Source organism: Xenia sp. Carnegie-2017, unplaced genomic scaffold (genome assembly GCF_021976095.1).
Source record: "Xenia sp. Carnegie-2017 unplaced genomic scaffold, XeniaSp_v1 HiC_scaffold_24, whole genome shotgun sequence".
Taxonomy (NCBI): Eukaryota; Metazoa; Cnidaria; class Anthozoa; order Malacalcyonacea; family Xeniidae; genus Xenia; species Xenia sp. Carnegie-2017.
In genome coordinates, this window is record NW_025813487.1 from 15,888,532 (window position 1) to 15,906,893 (window position 18,362).

At 36.7% G+C, this 18,362-nt stretch overlaps 2 protein-coding genes and 1 long non-coding RNA gene across 3 annotated transcripts; 1 reads left to right on the plus strand and 2 right to left on the minus strand.

Annotated features, from left to right (window-relative positions):
- Nucleotides 1–573: 573 nt before the first annotated feature.
- Nucleotides 574–15,802, plus strand: LOC124450317 (THO complex subunit 1-like). Its single transcript, XM_047000959.1, has 24 exons — nucleotides 574–635; nucleotides 869–942; nucleotides 1,483–1,543; nucleotides 1,619–1,685; nucleotides 2,094–2,212; nucleotides 2,287–2,431; nucleotides 2,816–2,886; nucleotides 2,967–3,001; nucleotides 9,376–9,481; nucleotides 9,837–9,931; nucleotides 9,998–10,049; nucleotides 10,400–10,441; nucleotides 10,520–10,578; nucleotides 10,920–10,986; nucleotides 11,229–11,279; nucleotides 11,852–11,922; nucleotides 12,764–12,796; nucleotides 13,084–13,152; nucleotides 13,234–13,299; nucleotides 13,710–13,793; nucleotides 13,872–13,903; nucleotides 14,301–14,416; nucleotides 15,060–15,108; nucleotides 15,516–15,802. Exons 1-24 carry the CDS (start codon nucleotides 579–581, stop codon nucleotides 15,587–15,589), a joined length of 1,695 nt encoding a protein of 564 aa, XP_046856915.1. The 5' UTR covers nucleotides 574–578; the 3' UTR covers nucleotides 15,590–15,802.
- LOC124450322 lies at nucleotides 3,027–7,887 on the minus strand. Its single transcript, XR_006949936.1, has 2 exons — nucleotides 7,846–7,887; nucleotides 3,027–3,216 (listed from the first exon to the last, which is right to left on the minus strand). It is a non-coding gene; the product is annotated as an uncharacterized LOC124450322 (long non-coding RNA).
- LOC124450320 (eukaryotic translation initiation factor 3 subunit I-like) lies at nucleotides 15,586–18,322 on the minus strand. Its single transcript, XM_047000965.1, has 8 exons — nucleotides 18,205–18,322; nucleotides 17,862–18,042; nucleotides 17,475–17,690; nucleotides 17,055–17,182; nucleotides 16,712–16,822; nucleotides 16,252–16,341; nucleotides 15,788–15,954; nucleotides 15,586–15,718 (listed from the first exon to the last, which is right to left on the minus strand). The coding sequence occupies exons 1-8, from the start codon at nucleotides 18,205–18,207 to the stop codon at nucleotides 15,637–15,639; spliced, it is 978 nt and encodes a 325-aa protein (XP_046856921.1). The 5' UTR covers nucleotides 18,208–18,322; the 3' UTR covers nucleotides 15,586–15,636.
- Between the last annotated feature and the right edge of the window lie 40 nt (nucleotides 18,323–18,362).

Consider the following 18,362-nt stretch of genomic DNA (forward strand, 5'->3'; position numbering starts at 1 on the left):
ATCATCGTTGGATTATGGTAAGATCTTTGACAGATCATCGTTGGATCATGGAAAGATCATCGTTGGATCATGGTAAGATCTTAGAAAGATCATGAAAAAATCATGTAAGCTCTCATGGCAAGATCGTACGCACAAAATCTTGCAAGATTATGCACGAGTAAGATCTAACAAGATCTTGGTAGGATCATGGCGAGATCTTGGTAAGATCCTTGAAAGATCATGAAAAAATCTTGCATTGTAAGATCATGGCAAGGTCATGCACAAAATCATGCAATATCATGCATGATCCTAGCTAGATTATCATAAGATTATCGTGGGATCTTTAAAAGATCGTGAAAAGTCTTGTAAGATCATGGTTACGGTCCCCAATGCATAACTTCAATCACAAAGGGCTGCGACATAAAACATGAACGAATTTACTTCTGGCGTTGGAAAGTTTGAGAAGTGCAATTTGAACCATTGATATTGTTTCGTTGAAGCGCAAAGGCAGTAAAACCATCGTAAGGAAGCCGAAGGCATGTAATCACATGTACCTGTTTTAATTCTATAGTAACTATATCAATAATATTATTTCCAAGATGGCTGCCAATAGTAATATAGTCGTTGATTCAGAAAAAGTTTGCTCTGCTTTTAAGGTATGCTTTTTGATATTTTATTTGAATATAATTTTAAAAGAACCCTTGCTCTACATCAAATTTTGCTTTACTCGGGTTCTGCAAAAAGATTTAGTACCCTAACTGAGAGTCTAAGACTGAGACAGCATGCTGACGACTGATTTAGCTTGAACCCTGAATATATCTTATGTAAGTAATATGTGATAAAGCAAGATGAGGTTGTAGTGTGTTCATCACGATCATTTCGTTCTTAGGAAGCAATAAAAAGTATAAAGGATGAAAACGATATTTCAGCAATATCAAAGCAATTTTCATCTGCTAATGGAAGGTTTGTGTATTTTTATAGATTTATTATAAGCTTGTGTAAGGGGAGTGTGGACCAGTCTTGTTATGATATGTCTTTTACAGACGAGAATAGGTTGTGTCTGACAGTGCCAGACTGCCAGAGTGACTGAGATTTATAATTAGCACATTTGAGATTTACACTAACATTCTCATCTATCTAATTAAAATTGATTTTAAACTTCATTTTTTGGCATTTTGTTTCCAGTTGGAAAGTATGACTACAACTTGAAAGATTTCATACAAAAAAACATACTATTCAAAATGTTTCTTTTGGTGTTGTAATTATGAGTTTCAGTAAATACTTTGTAGTATTTAACAACCTTGACATGTTTGTAAAATAAGACATCTTGCTGACTTGAATATCCACTCCCCCAGTAAATATCAACCTCCCAGTTAATATCCACGCCCTCCAGTAAATATCCACCACCCCCTGTAAATATTCCAACAATGGCCTTCCATCTTGCCAACCTGTTGCCGTGGTGCAATAAATGCCACATTTCAAGCATGTTTATTCAATTTGCAGCGATTCTGAAAAGCGCTCTTTTGCTGACCAAGCATTTCGTGAAATTCTTGTTGAAAAACTGGTATGTTCTCATGGTTAATATGATGTTCACCTTGGTGAAATAATTGAAGCATGAACTAAATTTCATATTTTTCAGACTGTTGATAAAACACCTTCTGCCTGTGATGGCTTGGTTCATTGTGCAATCAACAGCTCAAAAAAAGGTTGAAAGACTATTGTAATTGATAAACCGTTTTTATGCAATTTTGTAAAAACAAGGTGGCCACTATGCAATTTATAAAAGGAAAGCTTGTGTTACTTATTTACATGTGTTACTTATTTACATGTGTTACTTATTTACATGTGTTACTTATTTACATGTGTAACTTATTTACATGTGTTACTTATTTACATGTGTTACTTATTTACCTATGTTACTTATTTACATGTGTTACTTATTTACATGTGTCCTTATTTACATGTGTTACTTATTTACATGTGTTACTTATTTACATGTGTTACTTATTTACATGTGTTACTTATTTACATGTGTAACTTATTTACATGTGTTACTTATTTACATGTGTTACTTATTTACATGTGTTACTTATTTACATGTGTAACTTTTATAGGTGTTACAACAGTTGGCTTGCCAATTACCATGATATCTGACATGTTTGATTGTGTAACGGTGGATGCTTGTGAAGACCTATTCAAAATTGTTGAGAAACATGTGCTTACCTGGACATCAGTGAGTTTTGAATAAACTCTCATTCTTACACCTGAAACTTCTTCTGATATCATCTCATGCTTTACAATATTTAGGAACCTTTTTTTACTGCGGGAAAAAATCTTTTGCTCAGAACTTGTAATGACTTGCTGCGACGACTGTCTACATCACAAAATACTGTTTTCTGCGGTCGTATTCAATTGATCCTGACGAGACTGTTTCCTCTGTCAGAGAAATCAGGTAATAATAACTGTAATTCATTCTACCTGTAATGACAACTCTAATTCATTCTAATTACAATTATAAGTCTCATTCATTCTAATTATAATTATAGCTCTAATTCATTCATGACTATTATTTGTTCTAATGATAATAACAACTCTAATTCATTCTAATTGTAGTTATAAGTCTTATTCATTCTAATTACAATTATAACTCTAATTCAGTCATTACTGTTATTCATTCTAATTACTTTAACAACCAATTCATTCTAATTATTTGTTGTAATAAGTCTAATTTATTCTAGATATAATGATTACTCTAATTAGAACTGATTCATTCTCTCACCCCAGCCATTTGTATAATTTCCCACTCATTAATTCTGCACGTCAATTATTTCCACAGGTTTGAATTTAATGAGTCAGTTCAATTTGGAAAATATCACAAAATTTGACTACAAAGGAAACTCAAAAAAGGTAGACACGAAGCTCTCTGTGTGATCAACCATTTACGTACTTTACATTTAAAGTGAACCCGTGTGTGATACTATTATTAGGAAAATCCAACATCTTCGAAGGAAATTGTTGATACGTAAGTTTTCAATTTGTAACTGTGGTTTGTCCCAACACATCTACCCTAACGCAAAGGCAACATCTCTTTTTGTCCCAACACATCTACCCTAACGCAAGGCAACATCTCTTTTTGTCCCAACACATCTACCCTAACGCAAAGGCAACATCTCTTTTGTTCCAACACATCTACCCTAACGCAAAGACAACATCTCTTTTTGTTCCAACACATCTACCCTAACGCAAGGCAACATCTTCCCAACACATCTATCTAACGCAAAGGCAACATCTCTTTCCAACATCTACCCTAACGCAAAGGCAACATCTCTTTTTGTTCCAACACATCTACCCTAACGCAAAGACAACATCTCTTTTGTCCCAACACATCTACCCTAACGCAAAGACAACATCTCTTTTTGTCCCAACACATCTACCCTAACGCAAAGACAACATCTCTTTTTGTTCTAACACATCTACCCTAACGCAAAGACAACATCTCTTTTGTCCCAACACATCTACCTAACGCAAAGGCAGCATCTCTTTTGTTCCAACACATCTACCCTAACGCAAAGCAACATCTCTTTTTGTTCCAACACATCTACCCTAACGCAAAGGCAAAATCTCTTTTGTTCTAACACATCTACCCTAACGCAAAGACAACATCTCTTTTTGTCCCAACACATCTACCCTAACGCAAAGGCAGCATCTCTTTTTGTTCCAACACATCTATCCTAACGCAAAGGCAAAATCTCTTTTTGTTCCAACACATCTATCCTAACGCAAAGGCAAAATCTCTTTTGTTCTAACACATCTACCCTAACGCAAAGGCAAAATCTCTTTTGTTCTAACACATCTACCCTAACGCAAAGGCAACATCTCTTTTGTTCCAACACATCTACCCTAACGCAAAGGCAACATCTCTTTTGTTCCAACACATCTACCCTAACGCAAAGGCAACATCTCTTTTGTTCCAACACATCTACCCTAACGCAAAGGCAACATCTCTTTTTGTTCCAACACATCTATCCTAACGCAAAGGCAAAATCTCTTTTGTTCCAACACATCTACCCTAACGCAAAGGCAACATCTCTTTTGTTCTAACACATCTATCCTAACGCAAAGGCAAAATCTCTTTTGTTCCAACACATCTATCCTAACGCAAAGGCAAAATCTCTTTGTTCTAACACATCTATCCTAACGCAAAGACAACATCTCTTTTGTCCCAACACATCTACCCTAACGCAAAGGCAGCATCTCTTTTGTTCCAACACATCTATCCTAACGCAAAGGCAAAATCTCTTTTTGTTCTAACACATCTACCCTAACGCAAAGGCAAAATCTCTTTTTGTTCTAACACATCTACCCTAACGCAAAGGCAACATCTCTTTTTGTCCCAACACATCTACCCTAACGCAAAGGCAGCATCTCTTTTTGTTCCAACACATCTATCCTAACGCAAGGCAAAATCTCTTTTGTTCTAACACATCTACCCTAACGCAAGGCAAAATCTCTTTTGTTCTAACACATCTACCCTAACGCAAAGGCAACATCTCTTTTGTTCCAACACATCTATCCTAACGCAAAGGCAAAATCTCTTTTTGTTCTAACACATCTACCCTAACGCAAAGGCAAAATCTCTTTTGTTCTAACACATCTACCCTAACGCAAAGGCAACATCTCTTTTGTTCCAACACATCTATCCTAACGCAAAGGCAAAATCTCTTTTTGTTCTAACACATCTACCCTAACGCAAAGGCAAAATCTCTTTTTGTTCTAACACATCTACCCTAACGCAAAGGCAACATCTCTTTTTGTTCCAACACATCTATCCTAACGCAGGCAAAATCTCTTTTGTTCCAACACATCTATCCTAACGCAAAGGCAACATCTCTTTTGTTCTAACACATCTACCCTAACGCAAAGGCAAAATCTCTTTTGTCCCAACACATCTACCCTAACGCAAGGCAAAATCTCTTTTGTTCCAACACATCTATCCTAACGCAAAGGCAACATCTCTTTTGTTCTACACATCTACCCTAACGCAAAGGCAAAATCTCTTTTGTTCCAACACATCTATCCTAACGCAAAGGCAAAATCTCTTTTTGTTCTAACACATCTACCTAACGCAAAGGCAAAATCTCTTTTGTTCTAACACATCTATCCTAACGCAAAGGCAAAATCTCTTTTGTTCTAACACATCTATCCTAACGCAAAGGCAACATCTCTTTTGTTCCAACACATCTACCCTAACGCAAAGGCAAAATCTTTTGTTCTAACACATCTACCCTAACGCAAAGGCAACATCTCTTTTGTTCTAACATCTACCCTAACGCAAAGGCAAAATCTCTTTTGTTCCAACACATCTATCCTAACGCAAAGGCAAATCTCTTTTGTTCCAACACATCTATCCTAACGCAAAGGCAAAATCTCTTTTGTTCCAACATCTATCCTAACGCAAAGGCAACATCTTTTTGTTCTAACACATCTACCCTAACGCAAAGGCAACATCTCTTTTTGTTCCAACACATCTATCCTAACGCAAAGGCAAAATCTCTTTTGTTCTAACACATCTATCCTAACGCAAAGGCAAAATCTCTTTTTGTTCCAACACATCTACCCTAACGCAAAGACAACATCTCTTTTTGTTCCAACACATCTACCCCAACGCAAAGGCAACATCTCTTTTTGTTCCAACACATCTACCCTAACGCAAAGGCAACATCTTTTTTTTCCAACACATCTACCCTAACGCGAAGGCAAATCTCTTTTGTTCTAACACATCTATCCTAACGCAAGGCAACATCTCTTTTTGTTCTAACACATCTATCCTAACGCAAAGGCAAAATCTCTTTTTGTTCTAACACATCTATCCTAACGCAAAGGCAAAATCTCTTTTGTTCCAACACATCTATCCTAACGCAAAGGCAACATCTCTTTTGTCCCAACACATCTACCCTAACGCAAAGACAACATCTCTTTTGTCCCAACACATCTACCCTAACGCAAAGGCAACATCTCTTTTGTCCCAACACATCTACCCTAACGCAAAGGCAACATCTCTTTTTGTTCCAACACATCTACCCAACGCAAAGGCAACATCTCTTTTTGTTCCAACACATCTACCCTAACGCAAAGGCAACATCTCTTTTTGTCCCAACACATCTACCCTAACGCAAAGGCAAAATCTCTTTTTGTTCTAACACATCTATCCTAACGCAAAGGCAACATCTCTTTTTGTCCCAACACATCTATCCCAACGCAAAGGCAACATCTCTTTTTGTTCCAACACATCTACCCTAACGCAAAGGCAACATCTCTTTTGTCCCAACACATCTACCCTAACGCAAAGGCAAAATCTCTTTTGTTCCAACACATCTACCCTAACGCAAAGGCAAATCTCTTTTTGTTCCAACACATCTATCCTAACGCAAAGGCAAAATCTCTTTTTGTTCCAACACATCTATCCTAACGCAAAGGCAACATCTCTTTTTGTTCCAACACATCTACCCTAACGCAAAGGCAAAATCTCTTTTGTTCCAACACATCTATCCTAACGCAAAGGTAACATCTCTTTTTGTTCCAACACATCAACCCTAACGCAAAGGCAAAATCTCTTTTTGTTCTAACACATCTACCCTAACGCAAAGGCAAAATCTCTTTTGTTCTAACACATCTACCCTAACGCAAAGGCAAAATCTCTTTTGTTCTAACACATCTATCCTAACGCAAAGGCAAAATCTCTTTTGTTCCAACACATCTATCCTAACGCAAAGGCAAAATCTCTTTTGTTCCAACACATCTATCCTAACGCAAAGGCAACATCTCTTTTGTCAACACATCTACCCTAACGCAAAGGCAACATCTCTTTTGTTCCAACACTTCCTATCTCTTTCCAACCAACATCTCTCTTTTGTCCCAACACATCTACCCTAACGCAAAGGCAACATCTCTTTTGTTCCAACACATCTACCCTAACGCAAAGACATCTCTTTTGTTCCAACACATCTACCCTAACGCAAAGGCAACATCTCTTTTGTTCCAACACATCTACCTAACGCAAAGACAACATCTCTTTTGTCCAACACATCTACCCTAACGCAAAGGCAACATCTCTTTTGTTCCAACACATCTACCCTAACGCAAAGACAACATCTCTTTTTGTCCCAACACATCTACCCTAACGCAAAGGCAACATCTCTTTTGTTCCAACACATCTACCCTAACGCAAAGGCAACATCTCTTTTGTTCCAACATCTACCCTAACGCAAAGTTCAACATCTTTCTTTGTTCCAACCATCTACCATCTCGCAAAGGCAACTATCCTCTCTTTTGTTCCAACACATCTATCCTAACGCAAAGGCAAAATCTCTTTTGTTCCAACACATCTACCCTAACGCAAAGGCAACATCTCTTTTGTTCCAACACATCTACCCTAACGCAAAGGCAACATCTCTTTTGTTCCAACACATCTACCCTAACGCAAAGGCAACATCTCTTTTTGTTCCAACACATCTATCCTAACGCAAAGGCAAAATCTCTTTTGTTCCAACACATCTACCCTAACGCAAAGGTAACATCTCTTTTGTTCCAACACATCTACCCTAACGCAAAGGCAACATCTCTTTTGTTCTAACCCTAACACGCAAAGGCCTCTTTTCTTCCAACACATCTCTTTTCTCTTGTTCCAACACATCTACCCTAACGCAAAGGCAACATCTCTTTTGTTCCAACACATCTACCCTAACGCAAAGGCAACATCTCTTTTGTTCCAACACATCTACCCTAACGCAAGGCAACATCTCTTTTTGTTCCAACACATCTACCCTAACGCAAAGGCAACATCTCTTTTTGTTCCAACACATCTACCTAACGCAAAGGCAACATCTCTTTTTGTTCCAACACATCTACCCTAACGCAAAGGCAACATCTCTTTTGTTCCAACACATCTATCCTAACGCAAAGGCAACATCTCTTTTTGTTCCAACACATCTACCCTAACGCAAAGGCAAAATCTCTTTTGTTCCAACACATCTATCCTAACGCAAAGGCAACATCTCTTTTGTTCCAACACATCTACCCTAACGCAAAGGCAACATCTCTTTTGTTCCAACACATCTACCCTAACGCAAAGGCAAAATCTCTTTTGTTCCAACACATCTACCCTAACGCAAAGGCAACATCTCTTTTGTTCCAACACATCTACCCTAACGCAAAGGCAAAATCTCTTTTGTTCCAACACATCTACCCTAACGCAAAGGCAAAATCTCTTTTTGTTCCAACACATCTACCCTAACGCAAAGGCAAAATCTCTTTTGTTCCAACACATCTACCCTAACGCAAAGGCAAAATCTCTTTTTGTTCCAACACATCTATCCTAACGCAAAGGCAAAATCTCTTTTTGTTCCAACACATCTACCTAACGCAAAGGCAAAATCTCTTTTGTTCCAACACATCTATCCTAACGCAAAGGCAAAATCTCTTTTGTTCCAACACATCTATCCTAACGCAAAGGCAAAATCTCTTTTGTTCCAACACATCTATCCTAACGCAAAGGCAAAATCTCTTTTGTTCCAACACATCTATCCTAACGCAAAGGCAAAATCTCTTTTGTTCCAACACATCTATCCTAACGCAAAGGCAACATCTCTTTTGTTCCAACACATCTACCCTAACGCAAAGGCAAAATCTCTTTTGTTCCAACACATCTACCCTAACGCAAAGGCAACATCTCTTTTGTTCCAACACATCTACCCTAACGCAAAGGCAACATCTCTTTTGTTCCAACACATCTATCCTAACGCAAAGGCAAAATCTCTTTTGTTCCAACACATCTACCCTAACGCAAAGGCAACATCTCTTTTGTTCCAACACATCTACCCTAACGCAAAGGCAACATCTCTTTTGTTCCAACACATCTACCCTAACGCAAAGGCAACATCTCTTTTGTTCCAACACATCTACCCTAACGCAAAGGCAACTCTTTTTGTTCCAACACATCTATCCTAACGCAAAGGCAACATCTCTTTTGTTCCAACACATCTACCCTAACGCAAAGGCAAAATCTCTTTTGTTCCAACACATCTACCCTAACGCAAAGGCAACATCTCTTTTGTTCCAACACATCTACCCTAACGCAAAGGCAGCATCTCTTTTTGTTTCAACACATCTACCCTAACGCAAAGGCAACATCTCTTTTGTTCCAACACATCTACCCCAACGCAAAGACAACATCTCTTTTTGTCCCAACACATCTACCCTAACGCAAGGCAACATCTCTTTTGTTCCAACACATCTACCCTAACGCAAAGGCAACATCTCTTTTTGTCCCAACACATCTACCCTAACGCAAAGGCAACATCTCTTCAAGAAATAACGACCATTTGTATTTCAATTTAGGGAGGTTGTAGACTATGTTCTCTACACAAAGTTCTGGTCTTTGCAAGACTTTTTTCGATCTCCAACTCAATGTTACAATGATCTGCAGTGGAAAAAGTTTGTGGATGTAAGAAAGGGTTAATTGGATTTCTGAGTGTGGCGCTCATGTTGTTATTCACCATGTATTGTCATTCATCTGTGCTTTTATTCACCATGTATTGTCATTCATCTGTGCTTTTATTCACCATGTATTGTCATTCATCTGTGCTTTTATTCACCATGTATTGTCATTCGTCTGTGCTTTTATTCACCATGTATTGTCATTCGTCTGTGCTTTTATTCACCATGTATTGTCATTCGTCTGTGCTTTTATTCACCATGTACTGTCATTCCTCTGTGCTTTTATTCACCATGTATTGTCATTCGTCTGTGCTTCTATGTTTAATAAATGCTAAACCTTATCATCACTTCTTTACGTCTAGAATGCGTCTGCTGTGCTCTCTGCATTTAATAGTCATAAACTGGAACATGTATCAAAGAAAAGCAAGCATAACAAAACTAAAGATTTGAATGCAACGTAATTGCAGCATTTTTCTCAAACTGAACGTTTTGCAGTTAATAAATTGACTTTTTCTTTTCGAAGTGCCAAATCAGACAGTCAAACATATTTTGCCAAGTTTCTGACAAGCGAGAAGGTATTGAATATGTTTGCTCGTAGTTTTTATTTTGCAAAGTTTTGAAGAAACTACATTGGCATCGTCAACATCAACAATAATTGCTTGAACTATTGAACTACTTTTGCCATTCTTCTTATTTTATGAATTCAAAACTTGTACGTAGTATCGTTTGATTCTTTATTGATAGTATTATAGTAATTGGACTATATTTTTAATTGTTATAGTTGCTCTATTTGCAATTAGTAATTGGACTATATTTTTAATTGTTACAGTTGCTCTATTTGCAATTAGTAATTGGACTATATTTTTAATTGTTACAGTTGCTCTATTTGCAATTAGTAATTAGACTGTATTTTTAATTGTTACAGTTGCTCAATTTGCAATTGAATGATTCCAACTTCAGGAGAACAGTAAGTTTGCCGAACATAGTTGTAAAATATGATATCCCATTTAAAGGACAAATCTGAAAGTTTTGTTTTCTTTCTTAGATTCTCGTTCAACTTCTCATAATATTTCAATATTTGACTGGCGAAGTTAAATTTAAAAGGTATATATTTTCATTTATTGTGAAAAGGGTTTGTTTTATGTGATGGTTCTGTAAATTGAATCGACATTTTAGATGGTTCTGTAAATTTAATCGATATTTAGATGGTTCTGTAAATTGAATCGATATTTTAGATGGTTCTGTAAATTTAATCGATATTTTAGATGGTTCTGTAAATTTAATCGATATTTTAGATGGTTCTGTAAATTTAATCGATATTTTAGATGGTTCTGTAAATTGAATCGATATTTTAGATGATTCTGTAAATTAAATCGATATTTTAGATGATTCTGTAAATTGAATCGATATTTTAGATAGTTCTGTAAATTCAATCGATATTTTAGTGCAAATCAGAAACTGAAAGAGAGGCAAAGTACATTTGTGAAAGATACGACAACAAAAGTATATGAAGTAAGCAAAATATCTTCACGCAGTACTTTTATTTGACACTTTATTCAGTGGTTTTGCAGCTGATCTGCAATAATGACGAAACTGGATGGAGCTAAACCGGAAAAATGCCACTCAAACTGTTCAATGCCTGTTTTTTGTAATGAAAATGCCACTCAAACTGTTCAATGCCTGTTTTTTGTAAAAAAAAATGCCACTCAAACTGTTCAATGCCTCTTTTCGGTAATATTTGTTTTTCTGTTTAGCTGTTAAGAGAAACACCACCTGAAGGAGAGAAGTTTGCCAAATATGTAGAGGTAGACGCGCAATGCTATTATTTATAGAGTAAATTGAGGAAAGGCAGGGTACAATTCACATTACAGGGTTCTTGCAGGTGCTTGATGTCCTTGAAAAGTCCTTGTATTGAAAAATCAATTTTAAGGCCCGTTTACACGATCCCAAAAATGGATCGCGTGAACATGTTTAAAGTGAGCATCCGACAGTCGGATCCGTCAATCATAAAAATCGGATGGAAATAGAACTTGCTCTATTTTCAGCCGACTAGGCTAAAGTTTTTTACTCTTTATACTTCCCAAATTTGAGCTAACGCGAGAAATAAGATTTGAAAAAGACTTGAAAACAAGTATGAAAATACGCAAATATATCGATAAATGTACTGGACAACACAAATGGCAGCTTTCAAGACAATAAATATCTAAAGGAATATAAATGTGAACAAAGCTATTGGACCGTCTAAACAAGCAACGAACAGTTGGAACCGAAAAATCGATCTGGTGTACGGGCCTTTTAAGGCACTTGAAAAGTCATTAAAAAATTAAAACCCAACAATGTATCTTGAAATCTAGTAGCGTTACGAAATTTTATTTAGGGTGCTTTAAATAGAGAAGAAAACTGGATTGCATGGAAGAATACAGGTTGCCCTAGTTTCATCAAGGAGAAGTAAGTATTTTAAAGACGTCATGTAACTCAGCATATGTGTATTCACAGTATTCTCGGGAGGTTATGACAGATGTACTGGGGCCTGTTGCACGAAGCCTGGATAGCGTTATCCATTGGATAGCAAAAATTTTCAAACTCATAAAAAAGGTGTTAATATTTTTCATACGACAAAGAAATTTCGTAACCTTCAAAACAAAATTTTATTTCAGTGATTGCTCAGTTCGAATCTTATACTTTTTGCTTTTTAAAAGGTTTTATAAAAGTTTAAAGAAAATTGCTATCCAAATGAATAACGCTATCCAGGCTTCGTGCAACCGGCCCCAGATATTTGGATCCTACGTAGATAGCGCGCCACCTGCAAGTTCTTGAAGATAACTGCAAACTGTTATAAAGATTTATGCACTCTAAAGAAGATTATAAAATTGAAATTCATAAAAGCAACTTTCGAGCAATTGCTTTTGAATGAATGAGAATAACTCCGCTATACCGGTCACAAGCTCGGGACTTGTAGCGTAAGGCTCGCTGCTTTTGAGCAGACTTGTCTCGTTTGAAAGGAGGTTGAGTGGAAGGATTTTACTCACTATTTTATGATTGCTTTAGTGTAAGAAAAACATGATTTAGGTGTTTCGCAAATTACCACTCCCATTAAGTTTGGTCAGCTTAATATTCTCATATAGTTTCTGTATAGCGAGTGCATACTGAATTAATAAGAATAAAGAATAAGTGTAGTGTAGCTTGCCCAACGATTTTAGACCGTGCAGTACTGGATGTAAAATTTTTTTTGACTACATGCAGAAAAGTTAATATGCAGGCATGTTGACGATAAATTGCTTTGTTTCAGGGAAGAAAAAACGAAAAATGATGATGTGAAAAAGTGAGTTTTGACCACATTGAAACTACATCCCTCTCCAGTATTTTTTTTCTTTTATCTTTTATTTAAGGAATTTGTGAGACAAAATCCTATAGGCAACTAGCTCTACCTGTTTGTTTAATTAAGATGGTAACAAATTATTAAAACATGCTGTAAAACCAGAAAAATTCTTCTGCAATCATCCATCCCGCATCTCATTAATTTGCATCTTTAAAAACGCTTTTACTTGTACAACGGTATTTTAAAAACTCAATTGCTTTGTAAAATACTTATAAAACATATTGTTTCAGTTCTAGGAAACGTAAAGCGAGGGACAATATTTCAAGCATGATCGCCGGCTCAAAGATTGATTTGGGAAGGTAACAGTCCTTATGTGAAATTGAAAATTTCATTGCGACGTCAACTAGCAATCACATCGCTCTTGCTTTCATTTTGTCTAGCCCTGAACTGACTAGATTATGGAACTTATGTCCTGATAATATGTCCGCGTGTAAAGCTGAAAAAAGGTTTGTTATTTAGCTTTGTGTGGCTATAATATCAAATATCAATAAACGTAAATCGTTTATAGTGCTTTGTACAACTGAATATATAACCCTACCCTCCCCCCTCACGATTGACGTTCTAGGGACGGCTCTGCTTAGTACGTTCTTCATACAATCTCTATCTTAAAAAGACGCAACGATTTCATCCTTACCTGATCATACTCCATCATATGAACCTATCTATAACACAAACCGTAACAAAGGATGGTGTTCTGAACATCAGTTACTGAAGCATATAGTCTTACACATCAAAACTCTGACTCTCGCCATGCAACTGTGCTCCGACTCAGTTGCTCAGCACTAGTACTAGTCATTTTCTGCCTGTATTCCATGTTCCGTTGGAAGTTACGAAAGTGTGCCGTTGTTGTTTTCAGAAATTTTCTGCCGGATTTAAATAAGTATTTCGAAGAAGCCTTTGAACAAGCTGATCCAGAGAGTCAGATAGAGGAGCAATACAAGTACGTGTGAACGAAAACTTTTGTTTCCTTTAATCAGTTTCAATTTTTGTGATTGCAAACTAAAATCTGTTCTTATAGGCTTGTTAATGATCCAAAGTTTGGTTGGAGAGGTAGGTTTAAGCACAATCTCGTTCCCGGGCGCTTTTCTACCCTCTTTTTTGAATTCGTCGGCTGCGCGCAAAACACACAAGACTGGGGACGAAGCAATAAAAATTAGTACACATGATTAGGAATTAAAGCTTTCCCAAGGGCATCGAGACTGACTGGTGAAAATATGAAACTGCAATGCAGCAACACAACAGTATTTAATCCTGCATCTTTTACAGTACAATAACAAGTTTTGATTTTGGTGTTGGCATTTCAAAAAATTTCTCGTTTTTGTTCAAAGCAAAATTTAATCAAATTAAAAAAGAAAAATGCTGTCGATATTTAACGTTATAATTCGTTATTCTACAGTTTCTTATGATGTTAAATGGCCAAAACAATTACCACAAATTTTCTTGCTAGCATTGCGGTTGCTGTCAAGAAAAAGCCAACATTTTTTTCAACCAAGCACTCATCCCTTTAAAACCTTGCCCCAATACTTGGAGCTGGCTATTCAACAACTGGGACAAGAACTACTGGTAAGATTTGGGCTAGACTGCAGTTTAGCGGACACTCGAAGCGCTTGCATGGGGAGCGCGGGCTCGTTCTTGCTTAGGATTATAAGGTTAGGGTTAGGGTCAGCGTCCAAGGTCTCCGCTAAACTGCAACAGTCCGAAGATTTGTACATGTAGATCATCCAGGTTAGTGCTGTCGTGAGGACTGTTGGTGTTGATGTTGACTGATGTTTTGACATCCTGTTTATCTTCAGTTCAGTGACAAGTTGTTATGGTAACGACGTCACAAAATAGGTCAACATAAACACCAACAGTACTCAGGATTGCACTAACCTGAACGACGAACATGTTGAAATATATAACGATACGTACGTCTTCAAGTCAGTGACGTAGCCAGCCCGCAAGCGTAGCCAGCCTGCAAGCGTAGTCTGCCCTCAAATTTGGTCCTGCTACGTAAATTTTAGAGCATTAACATTATTCATTTCTTTAGAAATCTATTGTTTTTACAGTGAGTGAACACAGAAAAATTAACATAGCAGGACCAAATTTTCGGGCTGGCTACGTCACTGCTTCAAATCATTCACTACATTCCTGGCAAGATTGATAATACATGATCCCGTATCTGAGCGATTTCTCATAAACATTAGTTTTTTTCTTCACTTCTAAGCCTCCAAATAAAGTTGAAGATGAGTCTGATGAAGTTCAAGTCGAGAATGGTACGTACGACCGTCTCTTGTTTCCTAAACCAGGGCTCAAAATAACAGCCGGTCAGCGGACAATGACCAGCCACGTTGGTAGTATATTTAAACAATTTGAAGTTATAAATTTTGATGAACTCAATGTAAAACTGTCAAATAATGAAGAGTCAGCAACGAATGCTTCGTAGCGATACAGTAAACAGTGGCATGATTTATCTTGGTAAAAGCCGAGAATGAACTTGTTTACAATGACCATCCGCTTATAGGGAATGCAAATATGACCAAATTGAGTTTGTTCACCATCATTTAAAGATGGTTGTTAAGTTGTTAAGATGGTTGTTATTGAACTTTAATTGACCTAATGTGTATTGCTATGATTTTTATGTTAAAAATTGAACAACTAGTTTCTTCTTGATTTGATAAAGGTTTGGCTTCATCTCAAGTGCAAGAAGACAAACAAACAGGTGCAAAACAAAACGCAGCTCAAGACACTCATTAAAGCAAGTTGAAACTTTTTTTTATTCATTATATAAGAATCGAACGCCATCAGTGTTCGATTTCATATTCAAAGTATGATGGATCAAAGTAATGTACCCTTACGTATCCATCTTCACCACCACTACTGTAGCTGAAATAGATGACACAGACATTAACCAACAACTTTTCTTATAAAATGTAGTTTGTGCGAATTACAAACCTTTTGCCATCAGGATGAAATGCCACACTATTTATAGGACCAAAATGTCCTTTAACTCTGCCGATTTCCTCTTCAAACACCATGTGAAAGAATCTTGCATCAAATTTACCAATTCTTGTTGAGGTTGTTGTTACATCCATGGCTTCTTGCCCACCACCAAGAACAACCTATAAAGTGAAGTGTTTTGCAATACATACATAGACTAATAAGTTTGAAAATTGGTAATCCAGGCATTTAATACATAAAAGATAAAGTTTCTCTGGATTTTAAATGATGTTTTATTGAGCTTTCGATTTGTTGCTTCGAGCCTTCATCAGAATGAGGATATCATTTATTGACATTTGCTTTTAGCTTGTAGATGCTTAGAGCGTCTAATTGGATTAGCAGGTGGATTAATGTGATTGGATGGGGTGAAAGGCGTTGCCATAGACTAATAACAATATTGCTTTCTACGTAGTACTTACATGATGTTTTAAGGAAGATAACGAGGCTGAGTTAACTGGTCGCTCAGTTTTATAGGTTTTTATATGTTCCATGCTATCTGAATCAAACAACTAGAAAAGAAACTCCACAATGAGATAAGGTAATTCATTCTAAGGGGCCCATTACATGGAGCAATTTCAGCCTGGGCCTGTTATAATGTGAGAACAATTCTAACCTGGGCTGAAACTGCTGGAATTTCAGCCCGGCTTGAGCTTACCGGTCATGTAATTGTTTTAGCCCAGGCTGAAACCACAGCTGAAATATTCACGCATGCGTAATTGCGTACCTATTGCTTACAATGATAACAACAAAATGACAACAAATGTCTAAACACCGGGCTGAAATTGACCATATAATCACACAAAATTTCAGCCCAGCCTGAAATTGCTCCATGTAATCGGCCCCTAGTACAATAAACCACAAGTGATAAACTTTTAGCACCTTAGCAGTTGAATCCTTGGAAGCTGTGACAAACATAGTGGTGTCGTAATAAGGTTGGATGTCATTAACAGCTTTAGTGTGACCTTGAACATTAAGGAGAAGCTTCGAGTTCTGAAATGATATTATTTACAAGGTTCAAAAAGGATTTCAGGGTATTTTACAGCAAAAAAAACTTATAAAGTATGCTGAAACATGTGCTTTGTTAAAAAAATTGTTGTTCAATTGTAATGTCATAAGATAAATCTTATTGTTTCTAGTTATTGAATTAAGCTGCCAAACAATCATAGCATTTTAACTAAAAATTGTAATCATACAAAAATTTAAAATATACTGGTTTTACTACCTTGGAGTCCCATTGGCAAACTTTGCCGTCCTCATGTCCCGCAATAATAAAATAATCTAAAGGTCCCCATATGGCAGACGTAACTTTAGCACCAGCCACTGGTATACTCAAGTACGAGTTATTTCCACCTGGACACAGAGGAACAAATATTTTTTTTAATGTAACAATATAACCGAAGGGTTACCTCTTCATATAATTGTAAGCCAGCAATTCAACTGGTCACAATCTTTCCATGTGCTGCCCAAAGAAAGTTCATTTACTTACAACAATACAGTAGAGTATGGGATTCAACTCCCTGACATGCATGTAATTTAAGTTCATCAATTACAGGCATGGTTAAATAAAGGTAACCTTTCAGTTATATATTTAGTTCAATGAATGTAAATGACAAAAAAAAGTGAAAGCTTGTCAGTGAGATACCTAACTGTGCCGAATCTCTGATATCACAGAATAATATTTCACAAGCATGGCCCATCTGTTTATCAGTAGAAAACATCACTCTATTTCCACAATAAGAAAATGCACATGTGCGAACAGCGGATCTCGTATCAAACTTTCCAAGCTGTGTTCCAGTTTCCGTATCCCACAGTCTCATAGAATTATCGGCAGAGCCTGTGATGACTTTACTTGAAGTCCCTGTTTGCTGCAATTAAGGAAAGAATAAACTTCCACCAGATTTGAAAACTTAAGTATTTGCTGCATGGTCTTTTTTTAATCTAGAACTGCATGATGGTCACATGTAAATTGGTTTTTGATTCAATTGTATTGCTTTAGTCATTGCTCAGTCTTTCAAGAGTAGAAGGATACAGTCGACATCAATGCACCACACAGCTCCACCGTGGCCTTTATACGTTCCAAGTCGTTCACCATTGATTGAGTACCATACACATGGTGAACTGTCTTTTGCAGATGAAAAAAGTAAGTCACCATCTCTATTGTAGGTGATATGTGTAATTGATCGCTCGTGACCATGTAAGGCAATTGGTCGCTAGATAAAATATCAATCAAACTCTCAGTAAAAAATAACAAGATGAATGACAATGACATTTAAGAAACAAGAATGGAGTTGGTTGTTTTGTACACTTTGAAATATTATTCTCGCGAAAAGTACATAAATGATTGATAATCCAAAAGTTTAAATTCGTATTACCATGGTGTTTAAATTTTTCTAACGTGAAAATATTTAAAATAACAATATTTCTGAAACAATTCAACACGTTTCAGAAGAAATGACTTTGAATTGCATGTCGGCGTCACTGACTTCGTTCTCATACCTCTATTACTTCAAGTAAGGTAAATATTTTAGTT

Coding starts and splice junctions, on each gene's coding strand:
- LOC124450320 (XM_047000965.1), bottom strand. Junction 17,183..17,474: donor CAGAGATTCGGCACAGTTAG/GTATCTCACTGA, acceptor CTCTGTGTCCAG/GTGGAAATAACTCGTACTTG. Junction 16,823..17,054: donor TTTGCCAATGGGACTCCAAG/GTAGTAAAACCA, acceptor ATATCATTTCAG/AACTCGAAGCTTCTCCTTAA.
- LOC124450317 (XM_047000959.1), top strand. CDS start 579: ATGGCTGCCAATAGTAATATAGTCGTTGATTCAGAAAAAGTTTGCTCT. Junction 10,579..10,919: donor GGCGAAGTTAAATTTAAAAG/GTATATATTTTC, acceptor TCGATATTTTAG/TGCAAATCAGAAACTGAAAG. Junction 11,923..12,763: donor CCTAGTTTCATCAAGGAGAA/GTAAGTATTTTA, acceptor GCTTTGTTTCAG/GGAAGAAAAAACGAAAAATG.